The following is a 25,862-nucleotide window of genomic DNA, read 5'->3' as shown; positions in this document are numbered from 1 at the left end:
CATCTTTTCACCATTTCAGGTATGTCGCTATGCTCGTTCGAGGACGAACGATTATTTTAAGATGGGGGATGTAACGACCCGACCGGTCGTTTTAAGTGTATTAGTCCCGATCCCCTATTTACTGCTTTCCCCGTATCTATTTATGCTTATGTGACTTGCCGGGAGGTCTTGTTTTTGGTTTCGGAGTGTGTTGGGACACTTAGTCCCTAAAGCGGAAGCTTAAGTCTTAGGATTTTGACCGTAGTCGAAATTGTGTAAAGACGACTCCGTAATAGAGTTCTATCAGTTCTGGTAGCTTCGTTGGGTGATTTTGGACTTAGGAGCATGTCCAGACTGTGCATTTGAGGTCTGTAGCTAAGTTAGGCTTGAAATGGCGAAAGTTGAATTTTGGGAAGTTTGACGGGAGGGGGAGGGGGTTAAATTTTTTATATCAGGGTCGGATTATGATTCCGAAAGTTGGATAGGTCCTTAAGGTTGTACATGACTTGTGTGCAAAATTTGAGGTCAATCGGACGTGGTTTGGTATGATTTGGCATCGTTTGTAGAATTTGGAAATTTGGAAATTTCGAAATTCATTAAGTTTGGATTGGAGGGTGATTTATGTTTGTATTATTGTTTGACATGTTTTGAGGGCTCGACTAAGTTCGTATGGTGTTTTAGGACTTGTTGGTATATTTGTTGAGGTCCCGGGGGCCTCGGGGGTATTTCAGATGCTTAACGGTTTGAATTTGGACTTAGGCAAATGGCTAAAGTTTTCTGATATCTGGTGGTTTCGCACATGCGGTGGGGAGACCGCAGGTGCGTGTTCACACGTGCAGGTGAAGGAGCGCAGAAACGGGCATGGAGGAGATGGCCAGGGGTCGCAGGTGCGAGGGAATTTTCGCATCTACGAGCCCGCAAATGCGCTTGAAGCTCCGCATATGCAGAGAGTGAGCTAGTGGGAAAGATCGCAGAAGTGGACCCTTGTCCGAAGGTGCGCACATGCAAGTGTGAACTCTTGCTCGCAGATTCCGACCCAGTTCGTTAAGTGATTTCCGCACCTGCGAGGGAAATTCTGTAGGTGCGGTGTCGCAGGTGCGGTAGTATGTCCGCAGATGCGGAATAACTGGGCAGAAAATGGAATTTCGAGGGTTTGATTCCCATTTCGATTTTGGGACTTTGAGATATCGGTGTGAGGCGATATTTCGAGGTTTCTTCAAGAAGATTGTTGGGGTAAGTGATTCTAACTCGGATTGGACTATATTTCATAAATCTATTACTATTTTCATCATCTAATTAGGGATTCGAGTGATAAATTTGGGGGAAATGATAGAAACTTCATAGGCTAAAATTTCGAGTTTTGGAAGGTGATTTGAGGTTGGATTCGAGTAATTCTTGTATGGTTGGACTCATGTGTGGATGGGTGTTTGTATTTTGTGACTTTTGTCGGATTTCGAGACGTGGGTCCGGGGACCGATTTGAGCCTATTTTGGATTTTGGCTTATAATTTCGTATTTTTCTTGTGGAATTGATTATTTTAGCCTATGTTAATTATATCGTACTGCTTGTGGCTAGATTCAGGGCGATTGGAGATTAATTCGAGGGGCAAAGGCATTTCAGAGTAGGATTTTGCGAGGTTTGATGTAAGTAATAGTTTTAAATCTAATCCTGAGGGTATGAAACCCCGGATTATTAGATCATGTGAGTATTTTGGAGGTGACGCACATGCTAGTTGACGGGTGTGTGGGTGTGCACCATAGGAATTGGGACTTGGTCCATTTTGTGAAACTGTAAAGTTGAATAACTTGTTGCTAGCTATATGCTCTCCCCGTATTATAGAAATTTGATTGCAAATTATGTTAGAAATCATGCTTAGGTTATGTGATGGTACTGTTGGGACCTGCAGAGGTCGCGCACTTGTTGAATTACTTGTTAATTGCTGTCTTGTACTCAGTCATGGTTTTACTTACATATTATATCTCAGCCTCTTCTTGATTCTTGTTGATACACTATGTTATCTTTGTTTGGGCCGACCTTTGTGATTTTCGAGGGCCCGAGAGACTAAAGAGGTTGATGACTGAGTGAGGCCGATGGCTTGTCTGTGAGGTATTGATACTATGACACGTGAGTTGTCCGTGCAACACATGAGTTGTCCGTGCGGTTCCACATATTGATACTATAGCACGTGAGTTGTCTGTGCAGCACGTGAGTTGTCCGTGCAGCACGTGAGTTATCTGTGCGAATATAGTGCTTGGGCTGAAAGGAGCCATCCGGAGTCTGCACACCTCCAGTGAGCGCAGGTACCTATTGAGTATGAGTACTAAGGGCTGAGAGCCGAGTGATTTGAGCTGTTGTGACGGGTTGAGTGACTGTTTCCCTGAGAGGTTGTACTTGCCTTTTCATTTGATGATACACTTAGTTTCTATCTGTCGTTGTTGTGAAATTCCTGAAAGATTTTATATCTGAATTACCCGAATTTAACTGTTTAAAACTGATTGGACTTAAACTGCTGGATGCGAAAATATGTCTATTCTTTGCTGGAATTATTGAAAATGTACTGTAACTGTATAGCTCGTCACTGCTTCTCAGTTCCTTATTTATTTTTGTTACTTGTTGAGTTGGTTGTACTCATGCTACACCCTGCACTTCATGTGCAGATCCATGTGTGTTTGATCACGGAGGTCGTTCAGTTCATGCGCGATCAAGTACTGGAGACTACGAGGTAGCTGCCGGCGTCTGCAGACTTTGTCTCTCCTTTTATGATTTCTTTCTTTCCTGTATTGATACTTAGACACTATTTTTATTAGACTGAATATCTAGATGCTCATGACTTGGTAACACCCCAATATTTGGGGCTATCTTTCCGCATTTTATTTTGAATTCAACTCCGGTTTTTGTAAACATTTCTAGCATGAAAAAGCTTTGAATTATCCTTTTTATGAAATATTGAAGTATTTTTGAAAGGTCGGCTTGCATAGTACCATCGATAGGCGCCATCACGATAGGTTAGAGTTTTGGGTCGTGACACCTATACAAGAGAATCAAAGATTAGACTTAGGAACCCAAACAAGTTTAAGTCCCTTGTAATGAGGAAACAGGTGAATCAGGGTTCTTTTTGTCCAAGCAGGCAATACATGTTTGTTATATGAGAGAGCATGTTTTTTTGCAATAGTTACTTTTTCAGCAAAAACTTTGTTTTTCTACTGGGACTGGAATCTGACTTTACATGTTTCCTTGAAATGTCTAGTGTTACCACAGTGAGTGCAGGGCCAGTTATCAGGAACAGTAATATACTTGCTGTGTGGGCTGTAAGGTCTTTTTTTTTTGGAACCCGATTCCCTGCATGTTTCCCCATTGTTCGTATACATAGAAGTGATTGCATTAGAGGACCAGGTCCACTTAAGAGATTTTTCTAAGTCACTCTTCACTTTGCCTAGATCTTCCTGAAGTTGTCTGTTTTTCTCAAGCTCAGCACACAGACTATATTTCACTGATTTTAGCTCATTTTCAAGCCTAAGGTGTGCCTCACTCGCAACTTCCTTTCCCTTTTGACTGTTCATAGGCCTACTTTCCCTTCTTAGTTCCTCAATTGTTTCCTTTAGGTCTACAACTACTACCAATAGGTCATCTCTTTCATGCTCTATGTTTGTAATTCTCTCAGTCAAAATATCATTTTCCCTTTTTAAACTCTCAATGGTCTCTCTTAGATCAACCGCAACCACCACTAGATCATCTCTCTCGTGTTATATTTCTCCTAGTTCCGTGGTTAGCGCATTTTTATCATTAATGAGACTGTGATAAGCATCAATTAAAATATTAGCCAAAGATATAAGCTTCTTTTGAGAATAGGATTTCAGATTTCTTTGAACATCCAGAAAGTTTACCTCATCGTCATCTTCCTCATCCTCATCTGATTTAGCCATTAGAGCAAATACGGAATCATATTCAGCTGCTTCGCTTTCTACTGCCATCATGGAGTTGTTACCTTGATCATCATCATCATCTCCAGATTTGCTGGAGGAGTCTCCCCATGCAGCAAGACCTTGTTTCAAAACATTGTCAGCGCCATCTTTTCTCTTGAACGTTTTGTCAGGAACCTGGTTCCTTTTGACTGCTTTGTCTGTGTTGTGTTTGTACTGATCTTGCTTAAAGAGGGGGCAATCCTTGATGAAATGTCCTGGTTTTCTACACTTATGACATAGGTCATAGCCTCTAGGCTTGCTAGAGATGCCCCTTTTTGGAATACCTCCAATTTTGAGAACTATTTTCTGAAATCTCTTTGTCAGGTAAGCCATGTCGGCATCCTCACTACTTGAGTCATTTTTGTCTGTCTTGAGGACCAGGTTCTTCTTCCTTTTGGGCCCTCTTCTCTCATTGACCTTCTTCTTCATTTCATAATTTTTCAAATTACCTATGAGTTCATCAATGGTCAACTTCTACAAATCCTTTGCCTCTGTTATGGCATTTACCTTTGCTTTCCCAGGAACCAGGTAATACACTAAGTATTTTCCTGACAAGTTTGTTCCTGGAAATAATTTCTCCCAGTAAGTGAAGCTCATTGATGATAGAGGTGAAGCGAGTGTGCATGTCCTGAATGGACTCGTCGTCCTTCATTCTGAAGAGCTCAAACTCAGTTGTCAACATGTCGATCTTCGACTGCTTGACTTGAGCTGTCCCTTCGTGTGCTGTTTGAAGAGCTTCCCAGATCTCCTTAGCACTCTGACAAGCTGATATGTGATTGTATTCATCTGGTCCGATGCCACAGACAAGAATCTTTTTTGCCCTGAAATTCTTCTCAATAGCCTTTGTGTCAGCATCATTGTACTCTTTTCTCGTTTTTGGGACTGTAGCTGTTCCCTCATCAACAGTTTTCATGGTAACAAAAGGTCCATCACAGATTACATCCCACAACTCTGAGTCCTCAGCTATGATGAAATCATGCATTCTTATTTTTCACCAATCATAGTATTGGCCGTTGAACCTAGGTGGTCTGTACGTTGATTGTCCTTCCTCGAAGTTTGATGGAGCAGCCATGAGGATCCTTTCTAGGTGTTAGCCTGAGAGAAAGAACCTGCTATGATACCAATTGATAGAAACTAAGGGTCCACCAAACTATATAGAGAACCAGGTTCTCTATTAGTTTCCACAGAATAAACGCACACTGCAGTAGGTAAATGATACAAAGAAGTTTTACGTGGAAAACTCCCAGCTCACGGTATTAAAAATCACGACCTACCCTTGTAGGATTTCAACTACACTACTGAGCAAACTTTAGATTACAACCTATTGTAACCTAGGAATTAACCTCTTAATCCCTCACTAACATGTAACAACTCTATTACAAGTCACTTTGTAATAACTCTATTACAAAGACTTACAACTCGACTAACTCTAGCCAAGACACAACCACAAGGGTTTATTATTTACAAAGGTTTCCTACACAATGCTTCTAACTAAGCTAAGTAAGAATTACAAGTAAAGAACTTTAACAAAGGTGCAACACAACTAGGGACATGTAATGACTCAATACATGAAACTGGTCCTTCGTTATGCTGTTCTTTGTTCTTGATGCCCTTTGAGAATCACTTGCAAGATTGGCACAGACTTGAGAGAAAATGCTTGATCGATTCCTGAATGTGCAAGTGTTTTATTTTACCTTTGCTTGATGTAAATAACTCATTTGTGACATCACTTGAATGATGTAAGCAAGTTAGGTAAAGGGCATTCCTCATAAAGTTGACTGCTGCACTGTTTTTGCACTGTTGCGTGTGTAGGTAGAAACTTTACAGCTGTGGGGAGTTGACTTATACAGTCACCACGGAAACCGGTGGCCATCTGTTCCCTCTGTTGTTCCTTTGACTCTGAAGAGTTGAACCACGACCCCGAACTGAGACTTGTTGTTCTTTAAGTACTTGAGGATGTGTAACAAGTTCCTTATCTGGTTCTTATCAATAAGTTTGTTAGATCATCAAAACATAACACGGATACATATAACCTATCAATATACAAGTAAAGATGTTTATTGTCTAGCTTTCTATTCTTTATTAATATAGGCTGATGTGTATTGACATTCTAATGCTTGTTGTATATTACCATCCTTAGTATTATTAGCAAATATCTATTATGTCGTGCACTGTACTTCGCATTTATCGTCTTTTTGAATTTTTGATGGTTTATCTTTCATCTCCCTAAAACACAGAAAACATCGTACTATTTAGTGTAATGATAAAATTTCCCCCTTTTAACTTTTCTCTAATTTTTTCTACTGTATTGGGGGATTAGGGAAAGGGAAAAGGAGATAATGAGAATTTAACCTGCTTTAGAATTGAGTGAAATACTGTAGCAAGATCTTTACTTTTTGGGGGGTTTCTTATTATTTAGATTAAGTGTTGAAAATATACTAGAACCTTAGTATTAAAGTATGTGCTGCAGTAGATCCTCTCATACACAGTTCACTCAATTTGAGAATAAGGGTTTTGAAGGTTTACATGGCATCACTAGATCAACACATGTCTATGTGCCAACTCTATTTAAATTTTCTTGTTTAATTTGCAACATTCATTCTTCTAATTGAGTTATACTCTCATAATCTTCTTTGGTATTCATTATTCTTTGGTTCAAAAGTAATGTTGATGTAATTTTATATTTGAGAAGTGGGATGGGGTACTTTCTGATTGATATTGCTTTCATTTTTTGCTATAGATTTATGCATGAAGAAGATTATTTATATAGGAAATTTGTTAGCATAATTTTGTCTTTTGAGAAGACGATTTATTTAGTGTTTGGTTAGGTAAGTATTTTGCTCTGGAGATTACTTAATTAACTGTTAAGAAGATTGCTGACATATAATTTTAGCTTTATTAGCTGGGTATCAGTTTTGTACCTCAAGTATTCAAGCACAGAGGAAATTAAGCAGAAGAAGATATGTCCGATATTTGACTCCTCATTACATATGTTTTCTTTGAAAGTTGATACTTCTACTAACTGCTAACTGAACATGCACATGTAAAATGTAGTTGTTAAGCAAAAATACTAAAATACAAGATAGAAAAGACCAAAATACCGTAAATGAATCAATTTTTTCCAGATTATATTCCTTTTATTTTCTTTTTTCTTGATTCTTGCATTAAGTCCTAATGAATCACGACAACTTGCTACAACAACCAGGTATACTAGAGGTTAATTAAAATTATGAAACACTAGTAGTATAATAATATGAAGATTTTTGTGTTGCCTATGTTGTTTACTTCTTCATTTAAATTGACCCGGCAAACGTTTTGCTCTTGTAAGTGTTAAGTTGTTCTTGAGATTGTTATTTCTTATTAGCTTAAAGAGAAAACTATCCTGATTGGTGTTCAAATTCTGTTTCATTGAGTTCAAAAGTTTGTTTACTTCTATATTGAGTTAAATAATTGTCTTTTCACATTTATTGTGAAATCATTTGAATATCTGTTGTGATTGCAGAAGAGACAATATTCTCTTGAATTGTGATGGATAATTCTAGAAATAGAAGTTGGATGTCTTGCTGGGGTACTCAAGAATATTTGGATGGAGTGGAGACTTTTCTAAATTACGCCTTTCATGAAAAAGATAATGAAAACTCAATTCCATGCCCATGTACAGAATGCGCACTACACTATGATGTAAATCTGGCAACAATATATGATCATCTTGTGTGCCATGGTATTATACAATCATATGATACATGGTTTTATCATGAAGAGTCTCTGAATGAATCAACTAGTACCCAAGTAGATAATTGTAGACAATCTACTTTAAGGGGCGATGATACGAGAGGAATGATAGAGGATGCTTTTGGAGGCCGATGATACGAGAGAAATGATAGAGGATGCTTTTGGAGGCCTAACACAGTTTATGGATGGTGACACTAGTGAAAGAAGTGAGATGGATCCAAACTTAGAAGAAAATATAGATCATCCATCTAGAAATCAATATCATCCGGAGGTAGATAAGTTTGAACGTCTCATGAAAGATTCAAATGAAGAACTATATCCTGGATGCAAGAAGTTTAATAAACTGTCATTTTTGCTACATCTCTATCGTATAAAATTATTGTTCAAATGGTCAAATAAATCTTTTAATGCTTTACTTGGACTATTGAATGATGCACTACCTGAGGGGAAAAAATTACCTTCTTCTTTCTATGAGACCAATAAAATAGTTGAAGGTTTGGGCTTAAAATATAAAAAGATTTATGCTTGTCCTAATGATTGCATGCTTTTTAGGAAGGAATTTACTGGTAAGGATGTTAGTTATTTATGCCTCATAATGTCAATGGAATGTCAACTGAACAGGTAACTCAATTTTAATAGTTTTAGACATTTTTTTCCTGAAATTTTAATCTTATAAAATAATGTTATCTAACTTGTTAATATTTCTCAGGTCCCTGATGCTAACGGTGGTCATCAACTAGTACCACAAGCACGGCGGATGCCTACTGCTTCTGAAAATGCTCCATCCTCTCATGATACTACTCTTGTATTATAATAAGTTAACATAGCACTACTGGAAGTTGTATATTATTATCATAAGTAGGCTATAACTGTTTTAAAATTAGTAGTCTTTTTTCTTTATGAGGTGCTTATTTGCTATTGTTGTGCTAGCATTTTCTAATTGCTTCTAGTGATAAGCTGTTTTACATAATTAAACTTGTGCTTACCCGATCTATCTCCGGACTAACTTGAACCAATGTCTTTTTTGGCGTGAGTGGTAGTATTATGAAGATTAGTGAACTTTGTTAAGTTTTCATTTGTTTGGTACCTTAGTTGATCACGATATAATGAGTGAAAGGTTGAGCTATAATCTTGGATGTTGTTGTAGCTTTTAATTGATATTAGGCAAAATACATAAAGACCCATTAAACTTGTTCAAAAGTAGTTTTGAATACTTTAACTAAACTTGTGTTCTTTTACCCCCCTAAACACATTGCAAGTGAATTTTGTTCCACCATCCATGACCCCAGACCAGTTAAAGACTAACAAGTGTGAGCCACTCCCTTTCTGGTGATGCCACATCATAAATGAACTCAAACCTTTTAATGATCTGGTCCATTACTTAAAAACCCACCCGATTAAAATATCCGACCCGCTATCTTTTATTTTTTACCCTAGGTTGAATTACCCAACCTCATTTCTCTCTAAACAAAACGATAAAAGTGCTGATGAAGTCAAAATCAAGTGTAGATTTTCCCTCAAATCTCGTCGATTAAAGTGTAGATACTGAAGATCGTTGTCTTCTCTTGTAGGTTCTTCTTGTTTTCTTCAATCTCTTGTCGATTTTGAAGTTCAAAAAAATATTTACGGATATTTATTTGTTTATTAATTTCAGTTCGAATAAATATCTTTTGAGCTCGTTACACTGAGAATGTTCCATGGAGGTCAGTTACAACAGTATCCTATCAACTACGAATGAGGTATTATGACAGAGTACTTTGATATTGATGTTGATAGATTTTTGTATTTTGAGTTTGTAGATTATGTGAAAGAAAATGGGTATAATTGTGAAATATGTGACATTTATGTGAGACCACCTAATTCTAGCACTTTGGTAAAAATTTTAACTGATAGGGATATTATGGGTATTGTGCCTCTATTAAAAAATAGGATTATATTTGAAGTGTATGTGTCCCACTCTGTTGATGAAGCATTAGTGGTCCCTCCAGCTATTGAATATATAAGCCATGTGTGTGAGGAATCTAGTGTGTCTTTTGATAAAGGGATAAATCAAAGTGTTGGGGGCAGTGAAGGTGTAGGGTTTGAATAACCATAAAATAGCGTCCCTGCTGCTAATAATGTGCCTGGTGGGGATGAGGGTGGTCTTTCTAATCTTGATGATACTCTATTAGTTGAAATTGATGTAGAAAGCAGTGACCATAGTACAGATTCAGAAATTGAAGAGATGTTTGAGGAAGGGAAAGAAAAATATAGTAGTGATGTTGATGAGGAGTATAGGAATTTAAGAGAAGAGAGGAAAAAAGTGCACATAAGGAAGAGAAAAGAGAAAGAGGTTCAAACTAGACATGCCAAGTTAGGTAAAAAGGGTCCAGATGTAGGATATGATGAGTATGCAGCTAGGAAGAAGACATCTTTAGAGGGTAAGATTGCTGGAGATGAGCCATACTATCCCTCAGATGAAGCTGCTAGTTTTAAAACAGATCCTGATAAAACTGCTTATGATGAAGGTGAAGATGAAGTCCAACCGCCAGTAAGAGCAAGAAGAAAGCAGCAAAATAGGGTTATCTTTTATCCTAGTTGTAAGTTAATTATTTGGGAAACTGGACTTTCTTTTGAAAGTGTTAGACAGTTTAGAGAAGCACTTACTAAGTATGCAGTCAATGAACATGTAGAGTTAGATAAGTATGTTAATGAACTAACAAGGGTGAGGGTAAAGTGTTGTGCTAGATGTCCATGACTCTTGTTTGCTAGTTATAATTCTAGGACAAAAGATTTTGTGATGAAGACTATAATCCACTTCACAAGTGCAATAGTACTACCAAGAACAAACTATGCAACTCAAAGTACTTAGACAAAAGATACAAGGACAAAATAATTTATGAACCAAATATTAGAATCTTTAAGTTTCAGGAGTTAGTTCAAAAGGAGTTAGAAGTGTATATTGGAAGGACTGTTGCAAGGAAAACCAAGAATATTGTGTTAACCAAGTTGATCCTCCACTTCACCCTTCCTTTCATCTTCTCAATCTCTCTCTCCAACTTCTCTAATTGCATCTCTATCTTCCTTTTCACTTGTTTTTTTTCCTAGGCTTCTCAACACTTTCATACACTTCCATTGCACTTTCAAGTTCACCAATTTTCTCCACCAGTTTAGGAATAACAAATTTCGATCTTGGATCAATTTCTGCATCTCTCTAACGCCAAAAATCACAAGATCTTGGACCCTACAATGATGAAACACAAGGAATTAATTAAAAGTCAATCAGTGAAAGATTCAACTAATTTACAAAAATTAAACTTACCCCATAGTGTGGACACATCCAATATCTTCTACCGGGGTTCCGAGGGGTCCAAGCAGTTATTATCGGCAGCACATAACCATTGTTTCAGCGTACTTATTTATTTAACCCAGGATCATTATCTTCCATGCAAAGCCTAGCCAAGTTAGTTGACCGAATTGTCGACTAAGCCCTAAAATCAGATGAATCCCTCAAATAAGAAGAAATTTGAGACACTCAATAAGCCCTAAAATCATATGAATCAAAAAATTATAGAGAAGAATAAGGCTTTGATTCAGATAAAAGGATTCAAAATTGTAGGTCTTAGCCAAAATTCGTGAGTTTTTGAAGGAGAGGAGATTTATGGTTCTTGAAGAAGAGAAGAAGAATTGGATCGGATAATTGGAGATTTTACCGTTGGGTCTTCTTATTTTATAATAATTTTTCTTTATTTTTTTAATTCATTTTATCCATTAATTTTAGTGTAAAACGCGCTCACAAATCAAATATTTTCACGCGCTGGGTCTGGGGTCATGGAGGGTGGAACAAAATTCACTTGCAATGTGTTTAGGGGGGTAAAAGAAGGGAAGAAGGGATAAAAGAACACCCGTTTAGTTAAAGTGTTCAAACCTATTTTTTGGACAAGTTTAATGGGGTCTTTCTGTATTTTGCCTTGATATTATTTTGGTGAACTATGTGACAATCTCTTTTTTTTTTTCTGTTTAAAATAGCGGAATTAAACTTTTGTAGGTCAAGTTTTGGAGTATTTTTCAATACTTACAAACTTTTTACATACAATTTCATCTTTTAACATTCACTTATTTTATTATGTCAGGCCATATATTATGATGTTAAAAAAATAGCATGGGAAGATGGCAATATGATTAAGGGTTATGCATCTACTATTTTGTTATTATGTGGACAGTAACTAATTTGTTCGAACAATGTAATTTTAGTCTTCTTTTTTGTCGCAACTACATTAGATTATGGATCAACACTTGCTTTTCTTAATCTATATTTAATGAGATATATTATGTTTCTATGAATTGAAAGTAGTGTGTTTATTAGAATTTGCCAATTCGAAGATAGCCTATTGGAACTAATTTGTACCTTTGATATTGCATTAAATGGCTTTTGTTTGCCAATTTAACTAGAATTATCGGCAATGAAACTAGATGTTTAAAGTCCAAACTAGGTATGGATTTAACAGCTATTGTTATTGAAGCTAAAATATAGCAGTTAAAGCTTATGACTTTCTGCGGCAATTTGATTAACTTTACCGACAATAAAAACAGAGGCCAACAACGCAAATTGAGGTAAAAATAGCACGGGCTAGCCAGTTTTCGCACTGGTAATTCAAAAATAGCCATCGTTTGCAAAGTCATTGAAAAATAGTCACTATTTTGTCGCAACACGGACCGGTCCAGTATAATATACTGGAGATTGGTGCACTTGTGTATGAACTTCCAACATATTATGTTGGAAGTCCAATACGCGGAAAGTTTTAGCATAATATATTGGATATTGGATCACCTGTGTATGAACTTTCAGCATATTATGCTGGACCGGTATATTATACTAGATCTCCAGTATATTATGCTGGAATATTTTCTAAATTTTGAACAGTTTTTTCATTCAGATTTATCTTTACGTGAAAAGTGGCTAAATTTCGATTACTTTTGAAACTGTGGCTATTTTTCAATTACCATTTGTAAATCTAGCTATTTTTGAATTTCTTCCCAAATTGAGTCATTTTTTAGATGGGTTTAGCTGCTATTATAATTGTCGCTAAGTTATTGTCATTAAATTCTGTTATTTTCAGCGACACTTAAATTTGATTTACGGGCAATAACAATGGATGCCAAAGGGCTAGCTAGGCCATTTTTCGGAAGGATTTAGCGGCCATAATTATTTCCGTTAAGCAATCTTCGTTACAATATATACGTTTTACCGGCAATAAATAAATAACTTTACCGGCAAATCCTGAAATGGCCGCTAAAGGCTTTGCCGACGCCATGTACATCGGTCAAATATCAATAGCCGGTAAATTCTTTAGCGGCTATTTCTATTGCCGCTAAATCCTTTTTTCATTGCTGCTAAAGACTTTTTTGTTGTAGTGCACCTATCTTTTCAACAATAGGATAAGGTCCAAAATATCTAAAAGTGAGCTTGTGAAAAGGAAAAGGAGAAATAATGGACTGTCTATAAGGTCAGAGCTTGATAAAGACCCAGTCTCCCACTTTGAACTGCTTATAAAACCTATGGGCATTAGCATGGGATTGCATTCTTTGTTGAGCTCGTGTAAGATGAAACTTGGCCATTTGCAGTTTGAACTCGCGTAGCAAAGCAATTTCTTCAATAGAAGCAGAGTCAGAATCAACTGACAAGTAAGGAAGGTGTAGTGGAGGAGAGGGTACCCATATAAGAGTTCAAAGGGAGAAGTTTGAATGGCAGAATGAGGGCTAGTGTTGTACCACCACTCAGCTAAAGAAAGGAAAAGAGACAAGTCTGTAGGAGAATCAGTGCATAAGCAGCGTAGGTATGTCCCCAAACATCGATTAAGGATCTCTGAGTAACCATCTGTTTGTGGATGATAAGCAGTGGATGTTTGTAAGGTAATACCCTGAGAAGTGAGAAACTCCTTCTAAAAGCTGCTGATAAAGATGGGATCCCTGTCACTGGTGATTGATGCTAGGAAGCTATGAAGTTTGAAGATGTTATCCTAGAAGATAGGGACTAAGGATTGAGTTGTATATGGGTGAGATAATGTAATAAAGTGGGCATGTTTGGTCAATCTGTCGATTACTACCCAAATGATTGACTTGCCTCTAAACTTTGGTAGTCCCTCAATGAAAACTATAGTAATGTCAGTCCAAGGAAGAACAAGGATGGGAAGGGGTTGCAAAAGACTAGGAGAAGCAGCAGTGCCATACTTGTTTCTCTGACAGACATTGCATTTGTGAATGAAATCCACAATGTCAATTCTAATTCCCTTCCAGTAGAAATAAGAGAGGATTTTCCTTGTAGTAATATCAATTCCTGAGTGCCCACCAGTAGGAGAAGAGTGCCAAAGTGTGAGGATTTTAGACCTCAAGTCAGCATCATTTCCTACCAAGAGTTTGCCTTTCCTTTGAAGCTGTTGATTAAGCCATCTGAAGTGTTTCCGTGGAGTGTATTAGAGAGAAGCAATAAGATTAGCTAGCTCAGCATCTGTATGCCAATTATTCTGAATATTCTTCCACAGATCAGCCTGCACTAAGCTAATGAGTAATGACATGAATTCAACACCTTGAACTCTAGACAAGGAATTAGCAGCAATGTTCTCCTTCCCCTTTTTGTACTGGACCTCAAAGTAAAAGGGAAGGAGTTTAGCCAACCATCTAATCTGAGAATCAGTGTGAAGTTCTGCTCTAAAAGATACTTTAGAGCCTTCCGATTAGTTCTCATAATGAAATGCTGACTTAGTAGGTAATGAGACCACTTAGTAACAACAAATACTTTAAGGCCAAAAGCTCTTTTTCATACATAGAAAAGGGTAACATGTTTAGGTACAAAACCCTTACTAATGAATGCTATAGGATGATCAGATTGCATTAAGACAATACCAATACCAGTACCACTTGCATCGGTTTCAACTACAAAGGAAAAGGAGTAGTTAGGCAAGACTAACACTAGTGCAGAATTAAGTGCCAGCTTGAGCTCAAAAAATGCTTGATCAATAGAAATAGTCCAATGGAAGTTGTCCTTCTTCAATAATTATGTCAGAGGTCTGCTGATGAGTCCACAGCCTTTGATAAATTTCCTGTAATAGTCAGCTAACCCCAGGAAGCCTCTCTGTTGTTTGACAGTAGTTGGAGTAGGCCATTGTAGTACTGCAACTATCTTTTTTGGATTAGTGAATACACCTTGTGCAGAAATAAAATGCCTCAAGTATTCAACACTAGTTACTCCATACATACACTTAGACCTTTTAGCTAATAACTTGTGTTACACCATAACCTCGAACACCTATTGAAGATGTTGAACATGATCTACTAAATTCAAATTGTAGACCAAATTGTCATTAAAAAAGACAAGAACAAATCTCCTCAGGAAAGGTTGGAACATGCGATTCATCAAACACTGAAATATAGAGGGTGCATTTGTCAAACCAAATGGCATGACCAGGTATTCATAGTGGCCCACATGAGTCTTGAAAGAAGTCCTAGGAACATCTCTATGCACCATTCTAATCTGGTGATACCCAGATCTAAGATCAATTTTAGAGAAGATGGTGACACATGTTAGTTCATCAAGCAAATCATCTATGATTGGAATAGGAAATTTGTCCTTAATTGTGCATTGGTTTAGTTCTCTATAGTATGAGCTGAAGTATGAAGAGCTGTACATCTTCTCCATTGGACTTATTAACAGTATTTGGACTTGACAACCTGCAGTCATCAGAAACACCTTTCAAGACATGTTGTTTGCCCAAATAATTATAGGTCATGGTAAGTGCAGAATAGTCCATGGTTACTGGGCCTAGAGTTCTCATCCATAAGGCCCCAAGGACCAGATCATATTTTCCAACTAGGAAGACAATTAGGTCTGATTAATATGTTGTACCTTCCAACATCCATTGGAAATTTCTAACTATACCAGAAGTGGCTTCCATGGTGTTATGCCTAAGCTGACATACCCCACCTTAGTTGGAACCACCCGATAACCTAATCTCTTGGCTGAATCCGAGTCAATGAAATTATTGGTGCTGCCTCCATCCAACAAAATCTGAATAGGCCTCTTATCACTATAGACAGTAATATGGATGGTTTGAGCACCTTGGATTTCTGTTATAGCACACAGAGAAATGAAAGGTTGCTCACCTCCAGGAATTGACCATTCTTCACTAGGTGAGTTAGTTTCACTACTATTGTTTCCGCCTTTAACAAATTCACCCTCATGAACCTCCAATTCCAAGAAAAACATTTGCTTTGGAAGAGTACATTAGTGTCGAGGAGAGAACTTTTTATCACCGAAATAACAAAGACCTTGAGCTTTTCTACTCTGCATTTCTGCATGAAAGATAGTTCTTCTTGTTTTAGGGGCCATAGATGTAGAGCTAGCAGGTGAAGTTAATCTGGGAGGAGGAGTAAGCTGGTGGTACTTGACTTTCATACATATCCTTCCTAGCTACTGAGTATCGCCCAGATGAAGCCTGTTTTACGGCTCTAGCATTAACATCTAAGGTTTCTTCAACTACCCTAGCTAGCCTGTAAGTTTTGGAAAATGATTTAGGTTCATGCATCTTAATAGGGTGCACCAGCTCTTCCTTCAAGCCTCCCAGGAAACAAAAAATGGCTTGCTCAACAGTTAGACTACACTGTGCGATTAACCTGTCAAATGCAAACTGAAATTCCCTCACAGTACCAGTTTGTCTCAATTGCTTAAGTTCTAACATAGAATCAGCAAATTCCTCACCAAAATTTTCAATTAGTTCCGATATATATTCATCCCAAGCAGGTAAGATAGGTAAATGTCTACATTTTAAATAGGATTGATGCCAAACTAAGGCATCATCATCCAAGTTCATAGCAACTAACCTCACTCTCTGATTGAGAGGAGTTTTATCCTCAACAAAGTACTGATCAATCCTATATAACAAGGTTTTTAGATTTTCTCCATTAAATCGTGAAAACAACAAGTTATGCCCACGATTAGGATTTGCACAATAAGGATTAGGTCCTCAAATGCCCTGACCTGATTGTGGCCCTTTATCCCTAGTTGCAGTCGAAGTAGAGGCATTGTCCTTCGATTGCTGACTGAGGTGTATTCCATAAAATGAGTTTTTAAGAGAATTCACCTGCTGAAGTAGCTCAGCATGTCGCCGATCCAAATCCTCCCTTAGCTCTTGGTATTTCTGAGTCAATTTAGTGATCAGATCTACTTGCTGAGCTGTGAGATCTTCGTATTGTTCGTGAAGATCCAGTGGTTGACTACCAGTTAGCACATCAACTGCCCTTCAAGGTCTCATAATTCACGGAGCTATGATACCAATTGATATTCACATGTCGAGTATCAACTGCTAAGAAATGGAACAATAGCTATATGTAGACGAGAAGAAGAGAAAAGAAGAGTAGAAAATAGGGAGAGAGGGGAACAAAGAGAATAGAGAGAGAGAGAGAGAGAGAGAGAGAGAGAGAGAGAGAGAGAGAGATAAACTCAGATTTCTTATATTATGATAATTGTGTGACTTACAATTATAATGCTCTATTTATAATTGTTGAGAATTAAAATGCAACAAAAGAAATGATAGAATTTGAAATAAAAGCTGATAACTACTTTTTCCGCCAACTCCAACTCAACTAACATTCAAATAGTCCCACCCTTAGCCACTATTATTCGTATCACAAATTGAACTGGCTTAAAAAAGATTTGTGAAACAGAAGAAATTTAAACTTGCAAATAATACAAATAATAAGTCTTAGTTCTGAACATCAACAGTATCTAATAATCTCGACACTCAAGTAGTCAACAGACCCTTGGACAGCCACATGAGACTTTCCAACTCTAACGCGAACAGAAGATATCTGGGAATACCTGGTGAGGGTTGTAGATGCAATGAGTTGAGCCACAAATTCTAGAAGATTTACAGAGGGCCCTTCCATCACCTCTTTCACTATTCTGTCGTTCCACAGACAAAAATGGTATCAAGGACAGATCATGCCAAAACAAGCATAAGAAATTGATCCGCAAAATACTTAATATTCTTAAAGAGTTCTAAGACATGAAAAGCAACTGCAACATAGAAGTCCATGTCTAAGGCAATGTATAAGTTATACGGATAGGCAACTTACCTTAAATCAGTAATACTAATCACCATTGGAATTTGATAGTTTTGGTAGTTCATATTGCTAATTGCTCTGGTGGTTGCTTCCAAGTCCATGTCTCTTCCCTTAACAACAGCCTAATTTAGCTAAGGATAAGGAAGGTTCCAATTTTGCTGGTAAAGCTAGATAACTGGAATAAGGAAGTCTAACTGATGTTTTTGGTTCAATTTAGGGTCACTTTATTTTTTAATGGATCTTCTGCAGGTGTTATTCCATTGCCATATGTAATTATAATCGAATTTACCCATGAAAATGAGACCATGGGAAGGCTAATTCTTCTTTGCCTTATTCTAGACAATTCCCCTTCTCAAATTTCTATCCAATCAAACAGATATGTATGAGAAGAACCTATTGTCCATGTGTGCGGAGCTCCAATAGAAAAACAAGCAGGAATGTAGAAGTAAACATGCAAAAACTCGAACTAGTGGTAGAAGCTGCAAGGTACTTCATATAGCCGTCTTGGCATCTAATAAAGAAAATACGTGACCCTTAACAGTTCACAAGGCCTACTTGAAATGTAGTTCTATAACTTGTGCCCAAGTAAGTCAAGAAACTTTCCAAGTCATTAGAATGATAAAGATCCTAATCTTTTCCTTAGTTCTCAACATAGAAATTAATGTCACTTTCTTCTTACATTATTTACATTCAACAAAGTAAAAGATTGAAATCAAGTAAAAATCAGGACAATCCTACAATTGACTAGAAGAGGTCACTTGTAGATTACTATAAGAGACAATACTACGTCCTACCAAATCACTGCATTTTGTTAATAATTTCTCCTTACTTTAGTTGATAAACATGATGCTAGGCAAATACAATACACCCCATGGAATGCTAACATTTTTGCTACTCATTGTTGATACTTTTATTACCTATCTTAAAAGTTTAACATTTAAACTAATTGTATAATGAAGTCTTCGTTTGTTCATACTTGCTTACCTGAATCAATTCTTGTAGTTTGTCCGATTTGCCTGCCTTTGCCTTAAACTTTATATTAGTTGTAGTTGTAGCATAGCACTCCCTTATTTGTATCTTGCCTTTGCTTTTGTCTATCCTTTGAGTTTTAGTCTATCCTTGAGTCTTAGTCTATTCTAGTTTATTCTACTCTGTGCTTGTATTGCCTTTGCTTTTGTCTAGCTGATTTGCCTGCTTGATCTCTAGTTATAGGGCATCACTTGCTTGATCTCTAGTTATAGGGCATCACTTTCTTACCTGTTCTTTATTTGTGCCTATGAGTAATTTATAATTGAGATTTAGTCTATTCTAGTTCATTGCTATTCTCTGCTTGTATTGTGCTACTGCTAGCTTAGTAGTCCTTGGATTATAGTGGTCATGGGAAGTACGGGTAGAGTAAGGTCTTGTCCTCGGGCGGGGCGAGGGGTGGGAGAAACGATGGTAAGGGGGCCTCTAGGCTAGGGGTACGGTCCTGGAATATAGGTACTTTGACGGAAAAATCTATAGAGTTAGTGAAGATTCTCCATAAGATGAATATTAATATAGCTTGTGTACAGGAGACTAGATGGGTAGGATCTAAGGCATGAGATGTTGATGGGTTTAAACTATGGTACTCAGGAGGCGTGAGGAACAAGAAATGAGTAGGTATTTTGGTTGATAGAGATCTCAGGGAGCAAGTGATAGAGGTTAGGAGGGTGAACGACAGAATGATTGCTATTAAACTAGTTGTTGGAGGGTTTACTGTTAATGTTGTTAGTGCTTACGCACCTCAAATGGGCTTGGACAAAGAGGTCAAGAGGCACTTCTGGGAGGATTTGGATGAGATTGTATGTGGTATTCTGCACATCAAGAAGATGTTGATAGGAGGAGATTTCAATGGCCACACCGAGACGGCAGCTAGAGGATATGATGATATGGATGGAGACTTTGGTTTTGGGGATAGAAACGAAGGAGGAACTTGGCTGTTAGATTTTGCTAAAGCTTTTGATATGGTGATAGCAAACTCGAGTTTTCAGAAGAAGGAGGAGAACTTGATACCTTCAGAGCATGGTGGCGAAGAATCAAATTGATTACCTACTCTTCAGGAAGTCTGATAGAGGTCTATGCACAGATTGCAAGGTTATCCCGAATGAGAATATCTTGACCTAACACATGCTCTTGGTTATGGACTTAGAGTTCAAGGGGAAGATAAAGAAGAGAGCGGTGTATGGTCACCTAAGATCAACTGAGGAACCTTGACTACCGACAAATCTCAGGAGTTGGGGAAGCTGCATTCGGGAAGCTGCTAGAGAGGTGTTAGTGGTCTCGAAGGATTATGATGGAAGCTACAAAGGGGACTGGTGGTGGAGTGGAGAGGTCTAAGGTAAAGTGAAAACCAAGAAAGCAGCGTACGTGAAGATGACGGAGAGAAAAGACGAGGAGGAGAAACAAACTAGTAAGAAAGTATATAAGAAGTCGAAGAAAGAGGCGAAGTTAGCGGTTATAGCGGCAAAGACTACATTGTTTGGTCGTCTGTATGAAGAACTAGGGTCAATAGGGGATATGAAGTTGTATATGCTTGCCAAGGTGAGATAGAGAAAGGCCCGCGACCTGGACCAAATGAAGTGCATCGAAGACGAGGAAGATAAAGTATTGGTAGAATAGGCACTTATTAGATGAAGATGGTAGACATACTTTCTTAAACCCTTGAACAAATGGGGGATAAGAACATTATGCTAGGCGAGTTGGAGCACTCCAAGAGTTGACGTGATTTTGGTTATTGTAGGCATATTAAGACTGATGAGGTTGAGGGGGCTATGTATAGGATGAGCAGGGGTAGAGCGACCCGGCCAAACAAAATTCCGGTGGAGTTTTCGAAGTACGCGAGCAGGGAAGGCTTGGAGTGGCTCACAAGATTATTTAACGTCATCTTTAGCACTAAGAAGATGTCCGAATAGTGAAAGCAGAGTACGATAATTCTGTTGTACAAGAACAAGGGTGATATCTGAAACTATAACAACTATGGGGGTATCAAGCTGCTAAGTCATATTATAAAAGTTTTAGAAAGGGTGATAGAAACGAGGGTGAGGAGAAGTGTGTCTATTTTCGAGAACCAATTTGGATTTATGTCGGCGCGTTCAACTATGGAAGCCATTCACCTTGTAAGGACATTGGTGGAGCGTTATAAAGAGAATAAGTAGGACCTGCATATGGTGTTCATTGACTATAAAAAGGCATATGACAAAATCTCGAAGGAGGTCCTTTGGAGGTATTAGGAGGCTAGTGGTGTTCCTATAGCATATGCTAGGGCGATTAAGGACATGTATGATGAAACTAAGACTAGGGTTAAGACGGTGGAAGAGGACTCAGAATACTTCCTATTTGTTATGGGGTTGCATCAAGGATCAGTGCTTAGACCATTTCTATTTGCCTTAGTAATGGACGTTTTGACACGTTACATTCGAAGGGATGTGTCGTGGTGCATGTTATTTGCTGATAACATAGTACTGATTAACGAGACATGAAGTGGTATTAACACGAGACTAGAGGTTTGGAGACAAACCCTAGAGTCAAAATAATTCAAGTTGAGCAGGATTAAAATGGAATACTTGGAGTGCAAGTTCAGCAGCGTGACTCATGAAGTGGATGTGGACGTGAGGCTTGACTAGCAAGTCATCCCTAAGAGAGCGAGTTTCAAATACCTTGGGTTAGTAATCCAAGATAACAGAGAGATTAATGATGATGTCACTCATTGTATTGGAGCGAGATCGATAAAATAAAGGCTCGCATCTGGTATTTTGTGTAACAAGAATGTACCACCAAGACTTAAAGGTAAGTTATTCAAAGTGGTGGTTAGACCGACTATGTTGTATGAGACAGAGTGTTGGGCAGCCAAGAAATTTCATATCCAGAAGATAAAAGTGGCAGAAATGATAATTTGCTGAGATAGATGTGTAGGCATACCAGGAGAGATAAGGTCAGGAATGAAGTTATTAGGGACAAGGTAGGAGTGGCCCCCGTGAAGGATGTGTGAAGTGAGATTAAGGGGGTTCGGGCATATGAAGAGGAGGGACACAATTGCACTAGCAAGGAGGTGTGAGAGGTTAGCCTAAAGAGTATGAGGAAAGGTAGAGGTAGACCAAAGAGGTATTGAGAGGAGGTGATTAGACAGGACATGACACAACTTCAGCTTACCGAAGACTTGACCCTTGACATGAGATATGGAGGTCGAAGATTAGGGCAGAAGAATAGTAGGTTGTGGAGCGTATTTCTTTCAAATACCAATAGTATTGATAATACTCTTGTATTTCCTTATGATTAGTTTTCTTTCTGTCTCTCATTCTTATTCATATTCTTATTTGTTTCGCTTCGGTTATTCTATTATTGTGATGTTGTTTACCTTATGTTGTTATTGCTATTGCTTATTTTTCATTTTTACTTGAGATGAAGGTCTATCGGAAATATCCTCTTTACTCTCACAAGGTAGGGATAAGATTTACGTATACTCTACATTCCCTAGACCCCACTTGTGGGATTACATTAGGTTTGTTGTTGTTGTTGTTAAATGAAGTCTTCTAAGATAAATAATAATAACAACAACAACAACAACAACAACAACAACAACAATAATAATAATAATAAGAAGAAGAAGAAGAAGAAGGGGGCGGCAATAGTCCAATGGCCTCAAGAAAGTAAAGGATCAAGGTCGCCTATTGCAATGACTTTAAAATCCAATTGACGGAACATTCAAAAAATTACATAATAAGAAGAATTTGCTGCAGTGTGCAGCGGAGATGTTTCAAATGAGTAGAGTTCTTAATATGAGAAATCATTAAATGATTAAACCTTTTACAAATGGTCATAACCCAATTTTGAGTTTTCATCTGTTCTGTTCTGTTCTATTCAACTCTTTCAGTTTAGCTTTGGTGAAACTGCTCAATCCTCGTATCTTTTTGTATTATTTAAGCTGACCTCATGAGCAATATAACTGTGTTACTCAAACGTCCAAAATACTACGACAACAATAACAAATCCAGTTTAATCCCACAAGTGGGGTTTGAGGACGGTAGTATGTACATAGACCTTATACCTATCTTGTGATGTGAAGGTAGAGAGCGTGTTTCGATAAACCCTCGGCTCAGGAAAAGCATGGTCACAACAGAGTAAAAGAAATACAGTAAAGGGAAAGCAACGGGTCAAGTTCAAAATGTTTCACAAAATTTCATCTATTAAGCTATGAAGTCAAGTTCTTTATGTTCTTCCAAAAGAACAAACTCGAAATGATAACTCACTCATATATATCAGTGTAACTTAGAGTATCTAACAAGCAGTCAGATTTAGCAGCAGCTCGAAGATCCATCCAAGCATCGACATCCACCGGGAACTTCTGACCTAACTCCCTTTCTTCTTGCTTCACTCCATGATATCCATGAAATTTATCACTGAATTTGGTTATTGCTTTGACTTGGCACCACATTTCTGGTGTTTTATTTTCTAAAGTAATCACTAAAAAGAACAGACCCAATATAGTTCGGCACATAGCGGAAGTTTAGTGCATCAAATGCCTTACTTTTATTCTTTTCAAAGGCAGCTTATGCAAACATTATATTTGAATTTATTTTTCCCCTATCAAAGTGAAGGATAGAGAGCAGTGAAGTTATATTATAGATGCAATCTTGCAATAGTTTGGGGCCTCGTCAGATACTAATGATCTCTAGCAGTTACATTCAGATAAACAAAAACATTTGTATGGTCCTTAAATTTTAACCAATCTGACATATTCCTTTTGGTGTTCTACATTGAATTCTCATTCAGTAATAAAGGTTTTTCTACCTGTACATGCTTATATATCAAAATCAATTGAAACCAGTTTTGAGGGGTCCAACCTGTTAGGATCGGGTTACCGGGTAGTGCGGAATTTAGTCAAACAACGTTATAATGACAATAACAAAGACAATGCAAGTTGATAATAACGGCAATTAAAGAAGATACAAATTTAACATAGTTCGGTCAAAGTGACCTACGTCCACAAGCGGATGAAAAATTTTACTATACCAACAAGAGTACAAAAGAGAGTACATAATTAGAGTAAATACTCTAATTAGTCCCAAATACTCCAAGAGAATAACCTCACAAGATCACTCCAAAGAAAGGGTTCACACAAGTGTTTCCCAACACTCACTCTCTTACAAAATACTCTATAATAAAATAAAGGAGGAGAAAGAAAGACAAGACTAAAAAGCTCTTGAATTTGTGTGTTTGCAAATGAGGAGAAACTACTCTATTTATAGCAAGAAATCTTTGGCCTAATAGTGGATATTATGTCATGAAAAATGTCATGATCCACAAATTTTGTTATAATGGATATTATGTCATAAAAATTTGGCCATATTACAAATCTCCACCTTGGCCTAATTTCGGCTTATATATAGTAAATTTGCTCCACCTTCTCCGTAAAAACCCCAATGGGCAAAATCATTCTTCATAAATGCCAATCAAGTTCAGGCAAAGCTTGAACTTGGACACTGGAAGATGTTTTGTGAATATGTCAGCAGGATTGTCTCTAGTGTTGATCTTCTGAACAGAGACTTTTCCTTCAGCAATGGTTTCTCAGATGAAATGATACTTTATATCAATGTGTTTCGTCCTCTCATAATACATTTGATCTTTAGTCAAGTGAATGGTACTTTGACTATCATAGAAAATGGTAATACCACCTTGGTGTAAACTGAGTTTCACAAATAGACCCTTCAACCATAAAGCTTTTTTGATCGCCTCGGTAACTGCCATATATTCTGCTTCGGTCGTAGATAAAGCTACTACATGTTGTAATGTAGCTTTCCAACTAATAGCGCAACCACCGATGCAAAATACATAGCCTGTCAGTGATCTTCTTTTGTTAAGATCACCTGCATAATCTGAGTCTACAAAACCAACCAAAGTGTTAATATTTCTCCCAAACTCCAAACATATGTTTGAAGTACCTCGCAAGTATCTGAGAATCCATTTCACAGCATGCCAATATGCTTTACTAGGGCAAGACATATACCGGCTTACCACACTCACTGCTTGTGAAATGTCTGGACATGTACAAACCATTGCATACATAATATTGTCGACTGTACTGGAATAAGGAACATGTGCCATGTACCTCTCTTCTTCCTCTGACTGCGGGAACTGAGCAGCTGATAACTTAAAATGAGCAGCAAGAAAGGTACTAACTGGTTTAGCATCTTTCATGCCAAAACTCTCTAAGACTTTCTCCAAGTACTTCTTCTGGGTCAGAAATAGCCTGTTGGATTTTCGATCTCTTTTGATCTCCATGCCAAGGATTTTCTTAGTTGCTCCCAAATCTTTCATCTCAAATTCACTTTTCAGCTGACTTTTCAAGTTGTGAATTTCTGTTAAATCTTTAGCAGCAATGAGCATGTCATCAGCATATAATAATAGGTACACAAATGAACCATCATTTAACTTCCGAAAGTAAACGCAACTATCATACATGCTCCTCGAATAACCATGACCCAACATAAAGGAATCAAACTTTTTATACCATTGTCTTGGAGATTACTTTAATCCGTACAAGGATTTCTTCAACAAGCAAACATGATCTTCTTTTCCTTCAATTTCAAATCCTTTGGGTTGATGCATGTATATTTGTTCCTCAAGTTCGCCATGTAAGAAAGCTGTCTTAACATCAAGGTGTTCTAATTCCAAATCATACATGGCAACGAAGGCAAGCAAGACACGAATAGAGCTATGTTTAATAGCAGGTGATAAAATATCATTAAAATCGACTCCCTGTACCTGACTATAGCCCTTTTCAACTAATCGTGCCTTATACCTCGCATCTTCAACCCTTGGAATGCCATCCTTTTTCTTGAAAACCCATTTGCAACCAACAATTCTTTTTCCTGATAGCGGATTCACAAGAGACCAAGTACCATTCTTGTGGAGAGACTCAATTTCTTCATTCATTGCAATCAGCCACTTGGCTGAGTCAGCACCAGAAACTGCTTCTGAATATTTTGATGGATCTCCAATTTCTTCAGTTTCCTGTGCAACTGAAAAAGCAAATGCAATATAATCTCCAAACCTTAATGGTTTTTTACC

At 37.6% G+C, this 25,862-nt stretch overlaps 3 protein-coding genes across 3 annotated transcripts; 1 reads left to right on the top strand and 2 right to left on the bottom strand.

Annotated features, from left to right (window-relative positions):
* Nucleotides 1–4,401: 4,401 nt before the first annotated feature.
* On the bottom strand, nt 4,402–4,923 carry LOC138904235 (uncharacterized). The gene has a single exon (XM_070192740.1). The coding sequence runs from the start codon at nt 4,921–4,923 to the stop codon at nt 4,402–4,404; it is 522 nt and encodes a 173-aa protein (XP_070048841.1).
* Nucleotides 4,924–16,048: 11,125 nt separating this feature from the next.
* LOC117275599 (uncharacterized) lies at nt 16,049–17,872 on the bottom strand. Its single transcript, XM_033654899.2, has 3 exons — nt 17,784–17,872; nt 17,467–17,610; nt 16,049–16,580 (listed from the first exon to the last, which is right to left on the bottom strand). Exons 1-3 carry the CDS (start codon nt 17,870–17,872, stop codon nt 16,049–16,051), a joined length of 765 nt encoding a protein of 254 aa, XP_033510790.2.
* A 1,605-nt stretch (nt 17,873–19,477) lies between these two features.
* On the top strand, nt 19,478–19,840 carry LOC108944326 (uncharacterized). Its single transcript, XM_018769236.1, has one exon. It carries the CDS (start codon nt 19,478–19,480, stop codon nt 19,838–19,840), a length of 363 nt encoding a protein of 120 aa, XP_018624752.1.
* Nucleotides 19,841–25,862: the final 6,022 nt, after the last annotated feature.

Source organism: Nicotiana tomentosiformis, chromosome 2 (genome assembly GCF_000390325.3).
Source record: "Nicotiana tomentosiformis chromosome 2, ASM39032v3, whole genome shotgun sequence".
NCBI classification, from domain to species: domain Eukaryota; kingdom Viridiplantae; phylum Streptophyta; class Magnoliopsida; order Solanales; family Solanaceae; genus Nicotiana; species Nicotiana tomentosiformis.
The sequence above is the reverse complement of the archived record's forward strand: the minus strand, read 5'-3'. Positions and strand labels throughout refer to the sequence as shown.

What these genes read in the sequence shown, in the direction of transcription:
- LOC138904235 (XM_070192740.1), bottom strand. Translation starts at nt 4,923, where the DNA reads ATGCATGATTTCATCATAGCTGAGGACTCAGAGTTGTGGGATGTAATC.
- LOC117275599 (XM_033654899.2), bottom strand. Translation starts at nt 17,872, where the DNA reads ATGGACTTGGAAGCAACCACCAGAGCAATTAGCAATATGAACTACCAA. An exon ending in ATTAGTATTACTGATTTAAG is followed by an intron (nt 17,611 to 17,783) that starts GTAAGTTGCCTA and finishes GTGGAACGACAG; the next exon opens with AATAGTGAAAGAGGTGATGG. An exon ending in TCTCATGTGGCTGTCCAAGG is followed by an intron (nt 16,581 to 17,466) that starts GTCTGTTGACTA and finishes CTTGTTATATAG; the next exon opens with GATTGATCAGTACTTTGTTG.
- LOC108944326 (XM_018769236.1), top strand. Translation starts at nt 19,478, where the DNA reads ATGATTGCTATTAAACTAGTTGTTGGAGGGTTTACTGTTAATGTTGTT.